General features: G+C 36.0%; 2 protein-coding genes across 5 annotated transcripts in view; both read right to left on the bottom strand.

Annotated features, from left to right (window-relative positions):
- The window catches only part of dnmbp (dynamin binding protein), a 56336-nt gene extending 52690 nt beyond the window's left edge, over positions 1 to 3646 (bottom strand). The window contains exon 1 of one of the 4 annotated variants that reach the window (XM_026276528.1): positions 3523 to 3646. The gene's annotated coding sequence lies outside the window, so the exon portion shown is untranslated. Of the gene's footprint in view, positions 1 to 3314 lie in introns of all 4 variants that reach the window. The other 3 variants (XM_026276526.1, XM_026276529.1, XM_026276525.1) reach the window with 3 other exon arrangements.
- Positions 3647 to 6614: 2968 nt separating this feature from the next.
- On the bottom strand, positions 6615 to 15259 carry cpn1 (carboxypeptidase N, polypeptide 1). The gene is made up of 9 exons (XM_026276531.1): positions 14594 to 15259; positions 12453 to 12649; positions 11635 to 11790; positions 9255 to 9431; positions 8660 to 8771; positions 7933 to 8072; positions 7416 to 7515; positions 7218 to 7336; positions 6615 to 7133 (listed from the first exon to the last, which is right to left on the bottom strand). Exons 1-9 carry the CDS (start codon positions 14826 to 14828, stop codon positions 7017 to 7019), a joined length of 1353 nt encoding a protein of 450 aa, XP_026132316.1. The 5' UTR covers positions 14829 to 15259; the 3' UTR covers positions 6615 to 7016.
- Positions 15260 to 16846: the final 1587 nt, after the last annotated feature.

The raw sequence follows: 16846 nt of genomic DNA, 5'->3' as shown, positions 1-16846 counted from the left end.
TATTATGTAGCTACTTCACTCGCGTTTCAATATCCAAGTTAAGTAAAAAATATATCGTATAGGCCTATTTATATATATATTTATATATATATATATATATATATATATATATATATATATATATATATATATATATATATATATATATATAGCCTAGCTTTGATTTATATATATATATAGCCTAGCTTTGATAGAATTATTTGATTCTATTTGCAATGAAATTCAACATGTTTTTAATTTGATTCAATATTTTGTCTATTTCTATTCCTCAATTAGATTGGATTTAATTCAAATTAAAATTTGATTCCATTTTATTCACGGGTCATACTGTAGGTCTTCGGAACGATTTTGCTAATTTAGAATTATTTGATTATGTTTGCAATGAAATGAAATTTGATTTTGATTAATGATTTGACTCTTTATACATATAAAAATATTCTGATGCCATACAGCCTATTTTTGAGAACTGTGAGGGCATAAAGATGCTCACTGTTTCCATTAATCTGCGCATATTCTGTAATTACTTTAATGTTTACTTTATTTGTTATATTTTTAAATAACAAATGAAACATTATCTAATGATGATAGCATTTTAAACCCATTTTTAAACCCAAGTTTCCATCATGATGAACACCAATAGGAATCAACAGAATTTGTAACTGTAAAGTTTTCTGAAAATTTTGTTTAGCAAACTGAAACAACTCTATAGAGACCAAAACACAACTTTACAATTTACCACATGCAATACTGTTTTGACTGACTTTGTCATTTAGACAACACAAAGGAACTGACTCATTGAGAGAGGTGCCATTTAGATCCATGTGCAATACGAGCAAAACAAGGTCCCAAGAACACAGCTGGTGTTCTAGACAAATGGCAGCCATCAGTTGTTGCACGAATAGTAGTATCCACTGAGTCTGAATGGTGCACATGACAAAACAAACTGATATCAATAACAGTGCATGGGCTGAGAGATGCAATGTAAGCTTACGGTGGGTTGAGTCAAAGAGTCTCAAGGGATAATAATGCTCTCTCATACAGACAATGCCAAATCTCTATTCCCTGATGAATTAAGATGTCATTTTTCCAGTGTCAGTTGTGGCTGGAAAAGAATGCCAGGAAGGTTCCCAAATTTCTTTTCTTTGGGCTACATTGGAGTGACGTCTCTACATGTTATGAACATAACCTGCACTCTACAGTGAATCTAATCAACATGACATCTTGTAATGGAGGCAGGTCAACAGCGGCCTCTGTAAAATCACAAATACAATTTTGAGAGGCAGGTGATGTTTTACAAGACAGCTGCAGTGCATTAATGCATTAGCTGCTGTCATGTTTCATATACAAGCTTCTTCTTATAATATCAACATAACATGGCTCCAATGACAAGCATAGACAAGGAATACCACAGCTGTCAAAATTAATAATTCATACTCTGCACATGCAACAAGGAACGTAGTCTACACGTAGTTCTCTACATCAACACCTAAACACTAATGGGTTATTTTAAATATAATGTATTAAAATATATTCAAAGAAGCGCTAACAGTGAAACACTTTCTCTATTTATTATTTTATTTTTCTTTATAATGTTTATATTTCTTTATAATATAACATTAAAATGTTATGTATATAACATTGTATATATAATATTATTTTCTAATCATATATAGCAACTTTTTTGTAAAGTTACACTATTTTTTTGTATGTAATAATATTTTAAATATTTTGCATGCCATTCTAGGTCCAATTAACAGCTTGCGATACCAGGAAAATGGGTACAGCATTTAATTTCTGTGTGATATGAAAAATATGGTTATTTTGTCTGCAGTATAAGACTTTGTTTGTGTTTTATTTTATGTTTCTGCATTGTAATGATAATAATTCAATACATTTAGCTTAATACCAGTTTGAAACCGTCCAGTAGTCTTCATTTTTTTCACTGACAAATGTTTGTCAACACTTATTTTTAAATACAATAGTAAATAACTGAAACATTATTTTTGTATCTGACGATGCTGGCCCACAGTGAGTCAAAGGTGAGAAATAAAAAAAAAAGCATGTCAGTTTTGTATCCTGCTTGTCTTGTTAAAGTATATTTTTAACCTCATCGTCTACTGATAGCTCTAAAGAAAAAGGCCTAAACCGGTTTCACAGGTGCTAACTGTATGAGTGAGGTCTGAATGACAAACAACACAACAATGTTTGAGTACATCGGGTTTCAAAACAGACAAATAGAGAGCGTTCCGTTAATCTTTTGGTAAATACAGCACCGTTACGCTGGCCAACACCTATACAAGTGTATTCTGCGCTGATGAATAGCACACATAGTTTGATTTAGGTGAATGAATGGTGTCCCAAAGTCTGACACACTACTGCTCTCACAGCAAGAGAGACAACTGACTGAACAGTTGCTATTTGACAGGTGACAAGATCATCAAATCTACATGCCGTTTCAATTGGCTTGTGGTCCTTCAAAACATACTGTTACTGTTCAGTTTGACTGATATGGATATTTACGGTTTACCATAGTTGCCACAGAGTCACTACATTTGAATAAATGATTCATGCTTTCCTGCAAATGTAAGTACACCTAGCCCTGCTTAAAATCACATCCGTGTCTAAGCTGGTTTGCTGGCCTCCAAGCTTAATCCGGTCTGTCTGTTTGCTGATTTTAGCTATTTCAGCTGGTCAGGAGACTGTGTTGTCAACCAATTAAGACCCATAAAACCAGATTACCTTCAGCCTGGCCAGGATGTGAGACCACCATCGTAAACCAGCAATATATCTAAAGATGGTTTAAGATTTTCCTTTTTATTTTTGTTTACTTAGCTCACTGAATTGACTTCCTGAACTAATAACTGAACCTACTCAAAGTTTTGCTTATAACTCTAAGCTCTTTGATAACTTTTAACGAGTCGGTTAGAGCGAAGATTCAATTAGTGACTCACTTATAAAACACAAAAGAGACTGAAGACAAAAGTGTGATCTGACGAACGAGCAACAGAACGAATCAATTCAGAAGATTCGAATCACTAAAAAAGAATCGAAATATACAACACTAACAGATCATCGTGTTTTATAATGGAAAAAAGTAAATATATGTGCATGCTAGTCGATGCTGGACATATATATGCCACAAAATTCTCTCAGCACCCTTATTTATGCAAAATACAGCAGTATAACAAAAGACACAATGTTATAACTGAACCATTTCGCGGTTTATTTTCGGTTCAGGATGTGTCCGAGGCTACAATTAAAACCAGTACAAGACCATGAACTTTATACAGGATTAAATTCAAGGTTTCATTTACCTGTGTGATCACAAATGCCCTCAATGCGATTAGACTGCGTTGCTGAAAAGGCTCAACTGAAAACGGACAGCAAGGGAACGTTCAATAACGCTATGCTCGTGATCGTTTCCATTTTTTCCATTAACTTTGTATCGTTCAACGTTGCTTAGGAATCAAACATCAAATGAAGGCAACATGCGTTTCTCCCGCCTGTCATTACTTGGCTCACACGTTGCAGTTGATCCGATCCCGATGGTCATCTACACCACGGCGGGATCAGCTGTCATCCCAATGTTAGTCCCAGCAGCAGCAGGCTGATCCTCGACTCCCTCCATGCTGACATCAACATCAACACACCACCCCCGAGCGCAGGGCTGCCTTCAACATGCCTGAAGGAAATTCCTAATAACACAAGGTATTACGTGTCTGTTGACTCCTCGGCGTTTTGAAATGAGGGAAATAGTTCAGTGACATTACAGTCTGTAATCTGAAACATATGGATATCATGATATTTTATTTCACTGTTCTGTAGTGACACTACGTCATATAAAGGCAACGTGAAGTCAAACGGTTTGGTACATTATGTTACAGTATTTGTGATTTTAATTTTTTTTTTAAAAGAACAAAAGATTATAAGTATTTGTTCATCTCTGGGAACTCATGGCATGTAGACTTTTAGAAAAAGAAAAAACTAAAATACTTAAAACACACTTTTCACACGGACAAAAACTTAAAAATAACAAAAAAAATAGTTATTTTCTACTAATAGTGGACATACATGCCCCACATGATAATTTTTGTAATTTCTAAGTAAGTTATTTGGTAAAAATCAACAAATAAACTTGAAACTTGGAAACACTTTAATGGGGCAAAATTGCTTGTTGCATTGTAAATGACTTTTGTTTGGGGAAAATTATTTTCACAAATATAGAAATTGTTTATGTATATTTTATAATATGTAAATTTATTATGTAATTTAAAAAAAATGTGATTGACCATGCCTGGGGATATGGGTATTTGACAAAAGGCATGAAAAAAGTAGAGATAAAACATTTCATATGACCATGATATAACAAAAAAAAAAAAAAAAAAAAATGTTTTAGCTAAATCAGTCCTTGGAACTTTAAGTACCCAAAATTGAAGAAACTCCATTATACTGTATTGTCTAATGTTCAGATACAGAGGCTAATGCTGTTTTGATTATGGTTTCAAGGCTTTCTGAGAAAGGGACCACTTTATTGCTTTGTGTAGACTCATCATTGTCAGTATTATTGCAACAAGGGAACATAATGTTTTAAGACACTGCCAGAAGTAAGGTTATTTTTGCTCTGTCTGCATTAACCATGACTTCCTTATATATAGAAACAATAAAAGGAAGCTGTCTGTGAGGCCTTTGTTTGTGAGGTAGTGCCAAATAGTTATGTCAGATTTTAACCTCTAAATAACACACACATCATTCTGTGCACAATCCAGTCATCACCAGTACAAGTCACTTGACTCGGATTCCCTTATAAATTCAGTTGCAAATCTCAAGCCAAGTGGGCATACACTAGACTAGAGTGAAGGCAGAGAGTAAAAGTTGCTGTGTGGGTTTCATTGTCGTATTCAGCTCTGTGTTATAAGCCGCTCTGACACAACATGTCTATAGCATCTATGAGAAAATGCCAGATCTGTCATATCCTGGAAGCATGAAAAGCTTCTGTTGTCCTTTCCTACTGTGACATTTTCATTGAGAAAGACCATGTGAGCTTGAGCTTTTTGTTGCCATTCATTCTTGTTGATGTATTCATGAACTTTGTGTCACTGAAGCATTCTCATGTACAATGAAATCCTGTCACTTCATTTTGTAATTGTTCGGACAGTTTGTTCATGGACTGTTAATGACAGATTGTTGATCTTCTGATTTGAAGCAAACCACTTATAGTTGGTATGAATCATCATTTTCCTGGCACACTTTTTTTAACATAAAATTTCCTTTATTTTTAATCTCATTGACGGCACAGCTCTCCAAACATAATTATTCTTGGTTATGAGAGATGAAGAGTTGCTCATATTTTCCAGCTGCAGAGACTTCTAATCCATGTGCGCAACAGTACATTTTCCTTTTTCCTGTTATTCAGGGGGCACTGTTATTCTGTTGATAACCAGGAAGAACACAGGAAAATATCACTTAACATAAATATTTGCATCTAAAGCAAATATATTTTTGATGAACCAGTTTATTGAAACATTCACCGCACAATTAAAACGCAGGATGATCAGTTATTATACATATTCAGTCTGTCTTGTTGTTGTTGAACTGCTTGTTCTGCACCATTCAAGAAGATCATACTGAATTCTAAAAAGTAAATTTTTTAGTATTAAAATATTAAGTTATAGTTTTGTAAGATGCAGGTTTTAAAAGAAATTGTTTGATGAGCACATTTTCTTTATTTCGATGTTTTTCCTGTTGAAACTGGAAGTTAGAGTAAAAAATATCTGAAGTGAATTTTAGCTCCACCTCTTTTGTTACTATGTTTTTTGGTGTATTCAACACTTTTCAGCAGAGTACTGGCAGTGGCCTGACCGAACCACTACAGCACTGACCCCTAGTGTTTCTGTAGCTCCAGTAAACATAAATATGCTTACAGTTCAGGATTTAATAAGAAAGATTTTTTTTTATATGCATTGAATACAGTATATTCATTGGAAAACACAAATGATAGCTGATTTAAAACACTTTATGCAAGCTTCTCAACAAGAGCTTGCATATCCAAGATGAATGTAGATGTGTAGCTTAATTTTTTTTGAATAAACACATCTATTTATCCATCCATCCACCTAAAAGTATATGCTTTCATATTATTCATAGGATAGTTGCTCAGTCTATGAATGAGTCTGCCAATCGGCACCTTGCATAGCTGTAGAAAAAGTTTTATGTGATTTTTAGACAGGGATGTGCTCAAGTTAGCAATGATTAATTAACTTTATTGCTGTTCAAATTTAAGCAAAGAACTTCACCTGAACTGTTTAATAGTATTCACTTCAAATTTTTTTTGGGAAGTTTAGGAAGTACATGGATCATTTCAATATATTTGTACTTTGCATGAAAATGGTGAACTAAAATATGCCTTGTATAATGAAACGCATTCAAATTTAAAGATCATGTGAAGAAAATGTATATGCCTTAGACTTTTTTTTAAAAATTACAATGTGTATTGAGAATCTTAATGAAAATTTAAATACATTTTTTTTAAATATACACACATGCCCATTACAGTAAACATGTTCATATTCCTAAAAACTAATTGTCCAAAGAGTAGATAAAAAGACCAACCGTAGTATATTTGATAAAATGTTTATTTTTTATTATTATCCACATGAGATAATTAACCTTATACTGATCAAACAATTTCCAATTTAGTCCATCTAAATGCCTCCATTAATCTTTGATTAATTTCTCATAGAAAGAGAAACGTCTGTTTACAGTATTTTACCTACTTTTTCCTGATTCCTTTATAATCCAAGTCATAAGAAAACATATATATTTAAGCTCCACAAGAACATGAGAGCAATATATGGATTTCACAATGAAAACACTTTTATGCATTTATACAAACAACAGATAATCTACATGACATAGTAAAGTGAGGTTTGTGTGCACACAGTGAGTGTCCATGTTTCCCTTCATTGTTCTTCGGTTTAAAAAGCAACGACTTGTTTTGTCTATGTACTTCTTTCTCTTTATCTTGGACCAAGGTTGGTTGGAGGAATTTTAGCTGTTGGTGAACCTTTCTTGTTGGGATATGGTTTAACGGTCAAGTTTGACCCTTTTGGTTGAACTTTCAAATAGAAATCCAACTGTAAAGAAGAACAAAAAAAATCTTAGTCTCTTACTGAAAAAAAGTCAGTAGTGAATAGTGTATTTTTGATGTTGTTAATCACCTGTACAGCTTCAGCCGGTCCCACTGTTACGGTTTTGGTGCAAGGTTGGTAACCTAGTGCAGAAGCGGTCACTGTGTAGGTACCCGGCAAGAGCAGACGGAAATAGTCTCCATCCGTTCCTGAAACAGCATTAGATACATTAAATGAAGTATTAAAGCTCTCTACAAAATCAGCTTTTAAATGTAGAACAACTCTTACCGCTGGTGATATCATGGTTTATGCTAGCCACAGAGATCACGGCACTGCTAATTGGGTTGTTGTTCTCATCATAGACCATGCCTTTAATCCCATGGTGCACCTGGAGGACAGGAGACAGTCCAGATATGTGTCAATTTAGCTTTCGGTTGTGGTCAGGCACTGCACTCAAAGTGGTAAACCGATTCCATCCATTACTTTAAATGTGCTGCTGAGAGGTGTAGAGTTACTTGAACTCACAACAAGACCCCTGCAGCACTATATCAGTTTCACATTATAAGTATCTAGGGACAGGTTCATTACCTGTTAGTGCCATGGAGAACCAATTTGTCCTTCTTACTTGTATTTGCTAGAATACTGGCCTCCTTCTTGTTTGCTTTTGAATACAAGGCTCTTTCTCAATTTGTTCAATGGTTTGAATGCAGAAATGGAGTCTGAACTTCTACTTGTTTCATTACAGGCGGACAGAGCTGAGGCTAGAGCAGTGAAACAGTCAAATGTGAGAAGAGGAGTACCTCACCTGCTCCATGTAGGACACCAAAGCCTCTCTGTTGGCCAGCCACTCACTGGCAAGAGCCGTCACCGGAGGAAACTTATCACAGCTGAGCTCCAGAGTAATCTCAAAGCAGTTTGTGTAGAGGTAGTTGAAGTCCTGCATCCCTTCAGAGACATTGAGCAATAATTTGTCTTAAAGGGATACTCCACCCCCCAAAATTATTATTCTTTTTTTGTCATTAATCACTTATTCCCCCCTGTTATTCCAAACCAGTAAAAGCTTAGTTAGGCTTCGGAACACAATTTAAGATATTTTGGATGAAAACCAGGAGGCTTGTGACTGTCCCATAGACAGCCAAGTAAGTTACACTGTCAAGTTCCAGAAAACTATTAAATAATTTAAATAATTTAAATATTTGTATTATGCCCCTAAATGTATATTTTAAAGAAAAACGACCACTCATTTACAAAAAAACCTCGACTGTGTACACAAAATATGATCAAGGATACTGTTCACATGCTCTTTTTTTCATGCTCCCTATAAATTCATTTTAAAATCAATTGGAATACTGCCCTAAGAAGAAATTATTTCATGACTGGCATATAGTTCTAAACTAGAACAAAATCTTGTTTCTTTTAAGATAAAAGTGCCTGTAATTCCCAAATTTCAGCTAAATTACAAGGCCTCTAGATGAGACAAAACCACAAGCCTCATTGAAGTAATTGAACGAGAACTGTGGTATATAACCCACCCTTAGACAGAGAGTACCAGCTGGCTCCATTTGTGATTCCTTCATCAAAGTAATCGCCGCAGTTCCAGCCCTTATGCATCCAGCTGTGGGCGTAGGAGTATGTCTTTGCCAGCTATTCACACATAGTGCATAAACACAAAAATCTGTAAATATTCACCAGAAAATCGGGGAAAAACAACAACCCACTCTTTATTAGTTAAAGTGTATGATTTCTGTGCAATTACTCCGCTGGAAAACAAACAAACATCTTAAAACGGTCTAAGCTGGGCTGTTTGTCTAAATTGATCTAATTTGGCTGGTATTTCTGGGAGCTGATAAGACATCCTAAACCAGCACCATGAAATGGAGTTGCAAAAATAATGACTGATTTCAAACAGGTTTCACAAACACTCCCTCCATTTGCCATCGGTTAAGCTAACAGATAACCCCAGATAACACACCACTGATTGAGTGTTGCCTCTGAAATGGTTTGATAGTGCCACAGAATTACAGTGATTACACTTTTGAAAGAAAATGAACGTATAAATGCGCTGCTTTTCTGAACTGCTTCTGGATATTTAAAGTTTTTACAGAGAAAAAAACAACAACAGCTTACCTTTTTGAATATTTTATCATCGGGGGAAGCCGAGTATGATGTTTTGCCTCTTATTCGGGGTTCGCGAGACTTATCAAAGGGGTAGTTAGCAACTACAGCACCACCGTGGAGGTTAGCCGACAGAACAAAGTTGTAATTTTGCATCCATTTTATCACCGCTAAGGTCTCCGGCTCAACCTGCAAGAAGTAAGAATACAGAAAAAAATAAAAAAAAATAAAAAAAGATTAGAAAACGTGCATGCTGTATGCATTATTTGAAGCTTTGATATAAGTTTTTGTGCCATGACACAGCGTTCTGGAATATTCATTCAAAGCTGCTATCTGAGAAATCTGATATCCTGTGGTAATGTATCCCACAAGAGTTGAAGGGATACTAAACATTCAACTGGCCCTGTTGTATTAAGTAAAATCAGTCTGGCCAGGTCCTTAGAGATGGCTGCTGGGTATTGATCCAGTTTTTAGGAGACGTTGTATTTATTATGCATGGATCTGTATATACAGTATAAACATCCAAGGGTCCCTTTGGCTTCAGCTGTCATTGAGGAGTCTGGTTTCATGCTGTGAACTCACAGATGTTTTTTCTCCCTGCTTAGCTCTGTGTAGTGTGAAGCCCACGCTGAGGTCAAAGGGTCACGAGCGGGGTTTGATGTGAGAGTGACAGCTCTTGACTCAAAGAGAAATGATTGGAACGTGTCGTAATCCTCCAACTACAGTTCTTCTGTTGTTGTCCTGAGGGATGTCTGGCAGCCAGTGAACATACTTACTTCTCCAAAGCTGGAGTTCTCATTCTAGACTGAGGAAAATAAAGAGCTGTTCCTGGAAAGAGCGGTTTAAATGGTTTGTATAATTCTGATGGGCTCCAAAAGTCTGGCAATTATTACATAAACTCAAATTCTGTACTATATTTCAAATAAGCATATTTGAGAACCAATTTGTGCTAGAAGTCAAATGCTTCTGTTTCCACTGAACCACAAGATTTTCTTTGTAACATTCTTAAGTCATGATGGATAGCATGGATCCTCCCAGACTTTATATTACTCAGCAAGTTGTGAAAGGCTTACCAAAATATCCAGAGCTCATGAAGATTAACAGCATTGCAGGCTAAAAAAGTCATTTAGAAAGGCCAAAGCTCTCTGTTTTGTGAAAGGTGGACCTGTTGGCGGTTGATAGATAGCAGAACGAGAGCTGGGTGGGTTACTGACAGACTAATGGAGAGCTTAATTCTGCTGCCCAACTGTAAAAACAAAAAAGTTTTTCTTTGCAATGCAGGATACTGGTTTTATCCTGTATTTTACTTCAGATTGTAACAGTGATTTTTCTGTGTGCATGTAAATTGTTAGGGCAATTAAAAAAAGTTACCCCATGGAAACATATAAAAGAAAGTTGCTATTATGATAGCAACACCCAAGCCATGAGCAGAATGATCCACAGATAACTGAATCTGGGATTCATTCCCAGTCTTTCACAAAGTTCTACACATTACTCATTTAATTAGCAAATATTTGGGATAATTTGAGATCTTTATACATTTTTTCTTAGTCTCGTTCTACAGATTTTGTCTGTGGAATGATATGTCTGATAATATGGTCTGATAATATGTTTGATATAAGGCAATAATTAAAAAATTCTGCTGCCTCTCAAAGATTTTAGTTCCAATAATGATACCTTTTTTGCCTATATTTTCAATGAACAGTATAGAAAAAGACAGAATTAATATTTATTCAAATGCAATTGTTTCTAAAGAACCCTTTATTCATTTTTGCAATCAGACTAAACTGTCCGTACTTTGGGTTTTTGATTCCCTAAAAATACGGTCTTATAAAAGTCATGTGACTCATGAATCAGACTACACTGGTTGTGCTGTATGTTTCTTTACTCACTAAAAATAACTTATTTGGTTATAGTATTACGTTGAAATCAGTTGTGCTGCTATATATTGATCAATAGAACATCATTCAAAAGAACATGATTCATTTGAAATATAAACTTTTTAACATTTTCTGTCATTTTTAATCAATTTTACACATTCTTGCTGAATAAAAGTATTAATTTCTATATTTAAAAAAGTATTATTTACTATCTTTTTAATGATAAAAATATTATATATATATAAAACATTTTATATAATATAAAATTTTTACGAAAATAAAAATAAAATCACACTGACCACACATTTTTGACCAGTAGTGTACATAAATGGTTAGCATATGTCCTTTAATATATAAAAACATTGTGTTAGTAACTCTTGCAAAGTGTATCTTACATTGTCTAAACATCTTTCCACACTTTCAAATTGCTACACAAGCTCTATGACTAAATTCATTGACTGGTCTCTCCCACTCATGCAATAGCAGTGAATGTCACACTGACTGATGCCCACCTGTTGTTCCCAGTTGTCAGGCAGTGGCAGGTGGTGGTTTTGGCCGTTGTGCTTCTCGTAGTAATACATGAGACCATTCAGGTCTGGGAAGTTGCGGTTCAGGTCCACCTCCTTTGCGTTTCCACGTCCCACTAAGTAGCCGTTGAACTCTGGACCCTGTAAATCAAAAGAAAAGAGTAAATCATTTCCTATCCTCTAATTAACCTTTGGGGAGAGATATTACCTTTTAACATTCTCAATATGTCAGGTTTGAAACTTATACCGAAAGTGTTTTTTTGTGCTTGTGTGTATTGCGTAAGCGAGCTAGACGATGTTTAAAAAAATCCTGTCTGATGCCGAGGTGGTTTTTCTCTGCTAGTTCATGTCTGGTGAGACGCTTGATAACTGGGTGTGTGTGGCCACATTCAACCACCATTTATTGCTGGACATATAATTAGCCTCTGAGATCAAGGAGGAGTCTGTATTACTGTAATTTTACATTCTAGATGTGTGAATGTTGTACAGTAGGTGTATGGATGCTTTGTTCAAGAAAAAAAACAAACTTTGTGTGTATTTTTGTGAGCATTGTTTTAAGTTTGGATGTTATTTTTGTGAGTTCTTCTGGTGTAATTAGTCTCAGAAGAAAGTCAGCAATGCACTATGGGATATGGCTGATTCCTTCATAACAAACTGGGTGCCATTAGAGACTTACAACACTCCCACGCCACAGCTGCCATACTAAATAAATAAGTGTATACATATGCATGGTCCCGTCTCACCATGTGCCATTTTTAGTACACTTGTTTTTCAATGTAGATTAGCTACTAAGGGCTGTATACCTGCCTGGCTGCAACCTCATATCCATCCGGGTTCATCGAAGGAAGGATGTGGATCCGTGTGTCATGGATGAGGTGCGTGATTCGCTCGTTTCCTGCCCGGTATTCCTCACACAGGAACTGGGCCAAGTAAATGAGCAGCTCCTTGCCGAGCACCTCGTTCCCATGCATGTTCCCTACGTACTTGAACTCGGGCTCCACTAAAAAACACAGGTCAGGTGACCACCAGTCAGGAAGTCATGAGGTCATAGGGTCACATCCGTGAATAGCATGAAAGCAAACAAGTTCTGTGCATGCATATGAAGCAGTTCAGAAGCAACAATGCCATAAATTGAGTGCACAACAAACAATGTGTTGCCTACTAAAAATATAAAGAGTGTTTGTCATAATTTTTTTTTTTTTGTTCCAAACCTGTATGACTTCTTTTGGTGGAACGCAACACAAGAAATTGACTTTTTTTATAAACCTAAAGCAACTGGAGATATGGTCTCCAGAAAGTACCATAGAGTAGTTCATGCAACTGTAACATTACATTCTTATGTTTTGTTTTTTAAGACATGACTTTTATATGAGGAAAAGACCTTACTTATTCACAAAAAGTATGGAACGACATGAGAGTGAGTAAGTAATGGCAGAATATTGACAGAATTATTCTACAATGTGCAAGTGTTTGAGTAAATGACACCATAAATGCCAGTATCAAATATGAATGAATTCAAATTCATAATTTTCCTCCCACAAAAGCTTTCTGAGTGTTTAACAGCGCAGCAGGCCACTCTCATCGAAATTCCTGTCTCACAGCCAGTTGTCAGCTCATTATTCACCATTATCTCTTCTAACAAGTACCAGCAGATTTCATCTTGTTCTTTTTTGATGCGGAAGTGAGTGATCGCAAATCTAATTAGCCACTGTGTGCAGGCAAACTCATCACGGTCTTCCCATTAATCATCAAATAATTCAATTAACAGTGCTGTGCCTCTGCTCAAAGATTCACTAAACGAGTGACCTTGACATGAATGCATGAAGCGCAAACATTTTTTGGGATCTAAAGGGTCAGGTCACACCGACTTTGCCCACTCTGCTGTACCGGTTCCTGTTTTTGTACTCTGTGAGGAACATGTATACATCCTGCAATTCTCTGAGGTTTTACCTTTGTACTCATATTGCCAAGAGAAGCAGATCTTTACATCTGATGGCAAAGATTCATTTGCTTTCGTAAGCTGATTCATTAACTCCTTTTGTTGATGGATCTTAACTACTTCCAGTAGCTGAGCGTGGAATGTGTTTTAATTTGAGTGAACAAAGGCACAGGTCTAGAGGCAAGAACAAAAAGAAAAAAAAAATAATGCAGCAGTTGCATTTTCAGATATTGGAGTTCTGAGATATCTTTTATGCAGTGTCAGATGAGTCTTCTAAGAATTTGTGAAAATAAGTGCAACCGTCGACATAAAAAAAAATTATATAAATAGAATAGTCAGATAATTTGGTTTCTTTGAGAGTTTGATCAGAAATTGTTTAAGATTATGTTAAGACTTTTGATTCCATACTTTGGTCAATCTGAGAATAGTTCGAGAGATGGCTCTCCTCTGGAACTCTAGAAGAGACACATGCAAGATTAACGAGGTCTTGTTCTCAATAGAATCATCCGAGAAGAAGCAGAAGTGTCCATTTGCTCTCCGTTTCTAGAAGAAACAATTGAGCTATTAAAGAGTCTATCCTGTGGGAATGTTCTTGTTTTAGATCAATGATAAGACTGATGTTTGCTCCAGCCTGCAACAGTTACATATAACACTCACCACATCTCCAGGCACGTACTCCCCCCTTAAACCCATTACTGTCCATTCCTGCATGCAATTTACCGTATGCGAGTGTTTGAGGAGCAACGAGATAAATCAAGTTGACGGTCAACATTGGCTGGCCAGACAACCCAGTGAATATCCGGCCAAAGCTTTGCATCAACTATTCTGTTAAGTGCTGTTCTCAGCAAACAGCCAAATTATGTAATCAAACCCAAATTATTACTTCACCAATCGGTTCTGGCAGCCCTACAGCTTATAAGAATAAGACCATGCTATAGAGTTTGCTTGAGCTATATATGGGTGAGGAATTTAATGCCTTGGTACAAAAGTAAAGAAAAGACTCACATGCTTCATGGATGCCAGGGTTATCACTGAACTCCAGGACATATAGGTGCCGTCCCTCTATGCTGCGACCGATGCTGTAGATGCGAGTGATGTAGGGGCAATCACTTTGGACGGCAAAAAGAGCCCTTACCATCTCCTCATAACCATGGTGCTGGAAGTCTGACGCCCTGGTCAGCGAAGCCTCGAGCCCCAGAAGCAGCGCCCCAATCCAGATCAGAGAGCTGCCTGACAGCATGGTCCCAGACTGCTCTGCAAACAGAGCGCCACTTCTTTTCCCTCACTCTCTTTCTTGATCCTGCTCTCCCCGTTTGCCTCCTCCCTCTGGACCTCCTCTCACTCCCGCTTAGAAAAGCAAGTAAGGACGGCCCCTCCTTTCTCTCTCAATTCCCTCACTCGTACCATTTGTGTGTGTTTACTCAATTGGCATTGTTAGAGAAGTGAGAGTTCGACATCACATATGACACCTCAACTTTGGCGTTACGCTTCTCGCACACTAAACCTCCCCCTCTCGTGTTTTTCTGGCAGCGCTAGTTGAGCATTTCATTCCTGACCTGTGGTTTGTCTCTGTCTAGCTTTTAAAAGTATGCTTTCTGGTGATTTCACTAAAGGGGAATAAAAGCAAACAGGAAAGGGGCGAAATGGAGGCTTTATTTTGGGGGAAAGGGATGTGATTAGCATTTATTCACCCACTTTCAGTCCAACACTAGCTCATTCATTAACTTAAAGTAAACACACTCGGAGCCCGAGAGGTTAGAGCTACTACAGGGCATTCTGGGAAAACAGACCATGGGGGACCAAAGGTTTCGAATGAGGGTTGTGGAACTGGCCCCCTGAGGCCCTCTCCCCCAGTCACCTCTACTATAAACCCCAGGAGCTGCTGTCAGTCACACTCACTAAAACCTGCATGTGAGTAGGTTGCTTTGTTACTGAATTTATCTCTATTCTCAATAGCACCACCAATGGAAATGTAACACCTATTGCATCAACCACACAAGCAGGATGTTTAATCAACTGCCCATGTGTCTGTGTCCCTATTCAATACTATTACTTTTACTAGACCAGCCATTTGGCTTAAAAGTCAACCTGGAATCAAAATGCACATTTCTTATACACACACACACACACACACAACATTTTGATTTTGCACCCTGTGCATATACATATCCTGTAGTGCTGTCAAACAAAGAATCACGATTAATTGCATACAAAATAAAAGTTTTTGTTAGAATAATGTGTGTGTGTTCTGTGTATATTTATTATGAATATATAAAAAACACACATATATTTTATATTTAAAAAAATATTTATATGTATTTACATGTTTATTTTTATATTCATATAATTTATATTATAAATAAGTATATTTGATATAAAAATATAAAATTTTTCTGAAATGTATACATGCATTTGTGTGTATTTATATATACATAATACATATACACAGCATACATACAAATATTATGTAAAGAAAAACCTAATTTGGATGCAATTAATCGCGATTAATCATATGAGTCTGACAGCACTACATACAGTCTCGAAGCACAATGAGTCATTCACTGACGCTCTTCAATAGGCAGCTCTGTATAAAAATAAATAAAAGCTTGTTGATGAAGTTTGAAAATGATGAAAATTTAAATATTAGTATTTATTTGATTTTTAGTATAAAATAACATACATTTAAAACATTATAGTATTATCACACATTATTATTTTTATTAATATTTTGCTTTAAAAAACTAAACTAATAAAGTTCAATAATATCGCTATTATTAACTATTTTTAATTGTTATATTTAATGGGTCACACACTATGTGAAGTGTGAGGACCAAACCAAATGCTGTTGTAAGAACAAGGTTGAAAAACTGCACTCTTACAGCGCTATCATAAACTATTAGTAGTGTCATAGTGACACCCAGTGGACAACGGTAATAGCAGCTGTAATTAGAGACAGAATGCCTGAAAAAGAAAAAAAAGAAAAACAAATATTAATAATCAATAATTTAGAAACATGAATATGTGGAATTATTTTATGATGGATGCAAACATGTAGCAGCTAATTGTTTTGTTTTGCATTCTTACTCAATGATAGAGTTGATGCAGAATCTCCAGGCTCTGAGACGGCGTCTGGGACGGAGTCTGGGATAAACACAAAGACTTGACTTTAGGGAGCAGCCATTGATTTGTTTTCATATAACAACAACAACAACAACAACAATAATAATAATAATAATAATAAAAAATTAAAATAAACTT

Source organism: Carassius auratus, chromosome 12, assembly GCF_003368295.1.
Source record: "Carassius auratus strain Wakin chromosome 12, ASM336829v1, whole genome shotgun sequence".
Taxonomy (NCBI): Eukaryota; Metazoa; Chordata; class Actinopteri; order Cypriniformes; family Cyprinidae; genus Carassius; species Carassius auratus.
This window is presented reverse-complemented; position numbering and strand designations above follow the sequence as displayed.

Coding starts and splice junctions, on each gene's coding strand:
- cpn1 (XM_026276531.1), bottom strand. CDS start 14,828: ATGCTGTCAGGCAGCTCTCTGATCTGGATTGGGGCGCTGCTTCTGGGG. Junction 11,791..12,452: donor ATGAGGTTGCAGCCAGGCAG/GTATACAGCCCT, acceptor TTTGATTTACAG/GGTCCAGAGTTCAACGGCTA. Junction 8,073..8,659: donor CTGGTACTCTCTGTCTAAGG/GTGGGTTATATA, acceptor ATGTCTCTGAAG/GGATGCAGGACTTCAACTAC.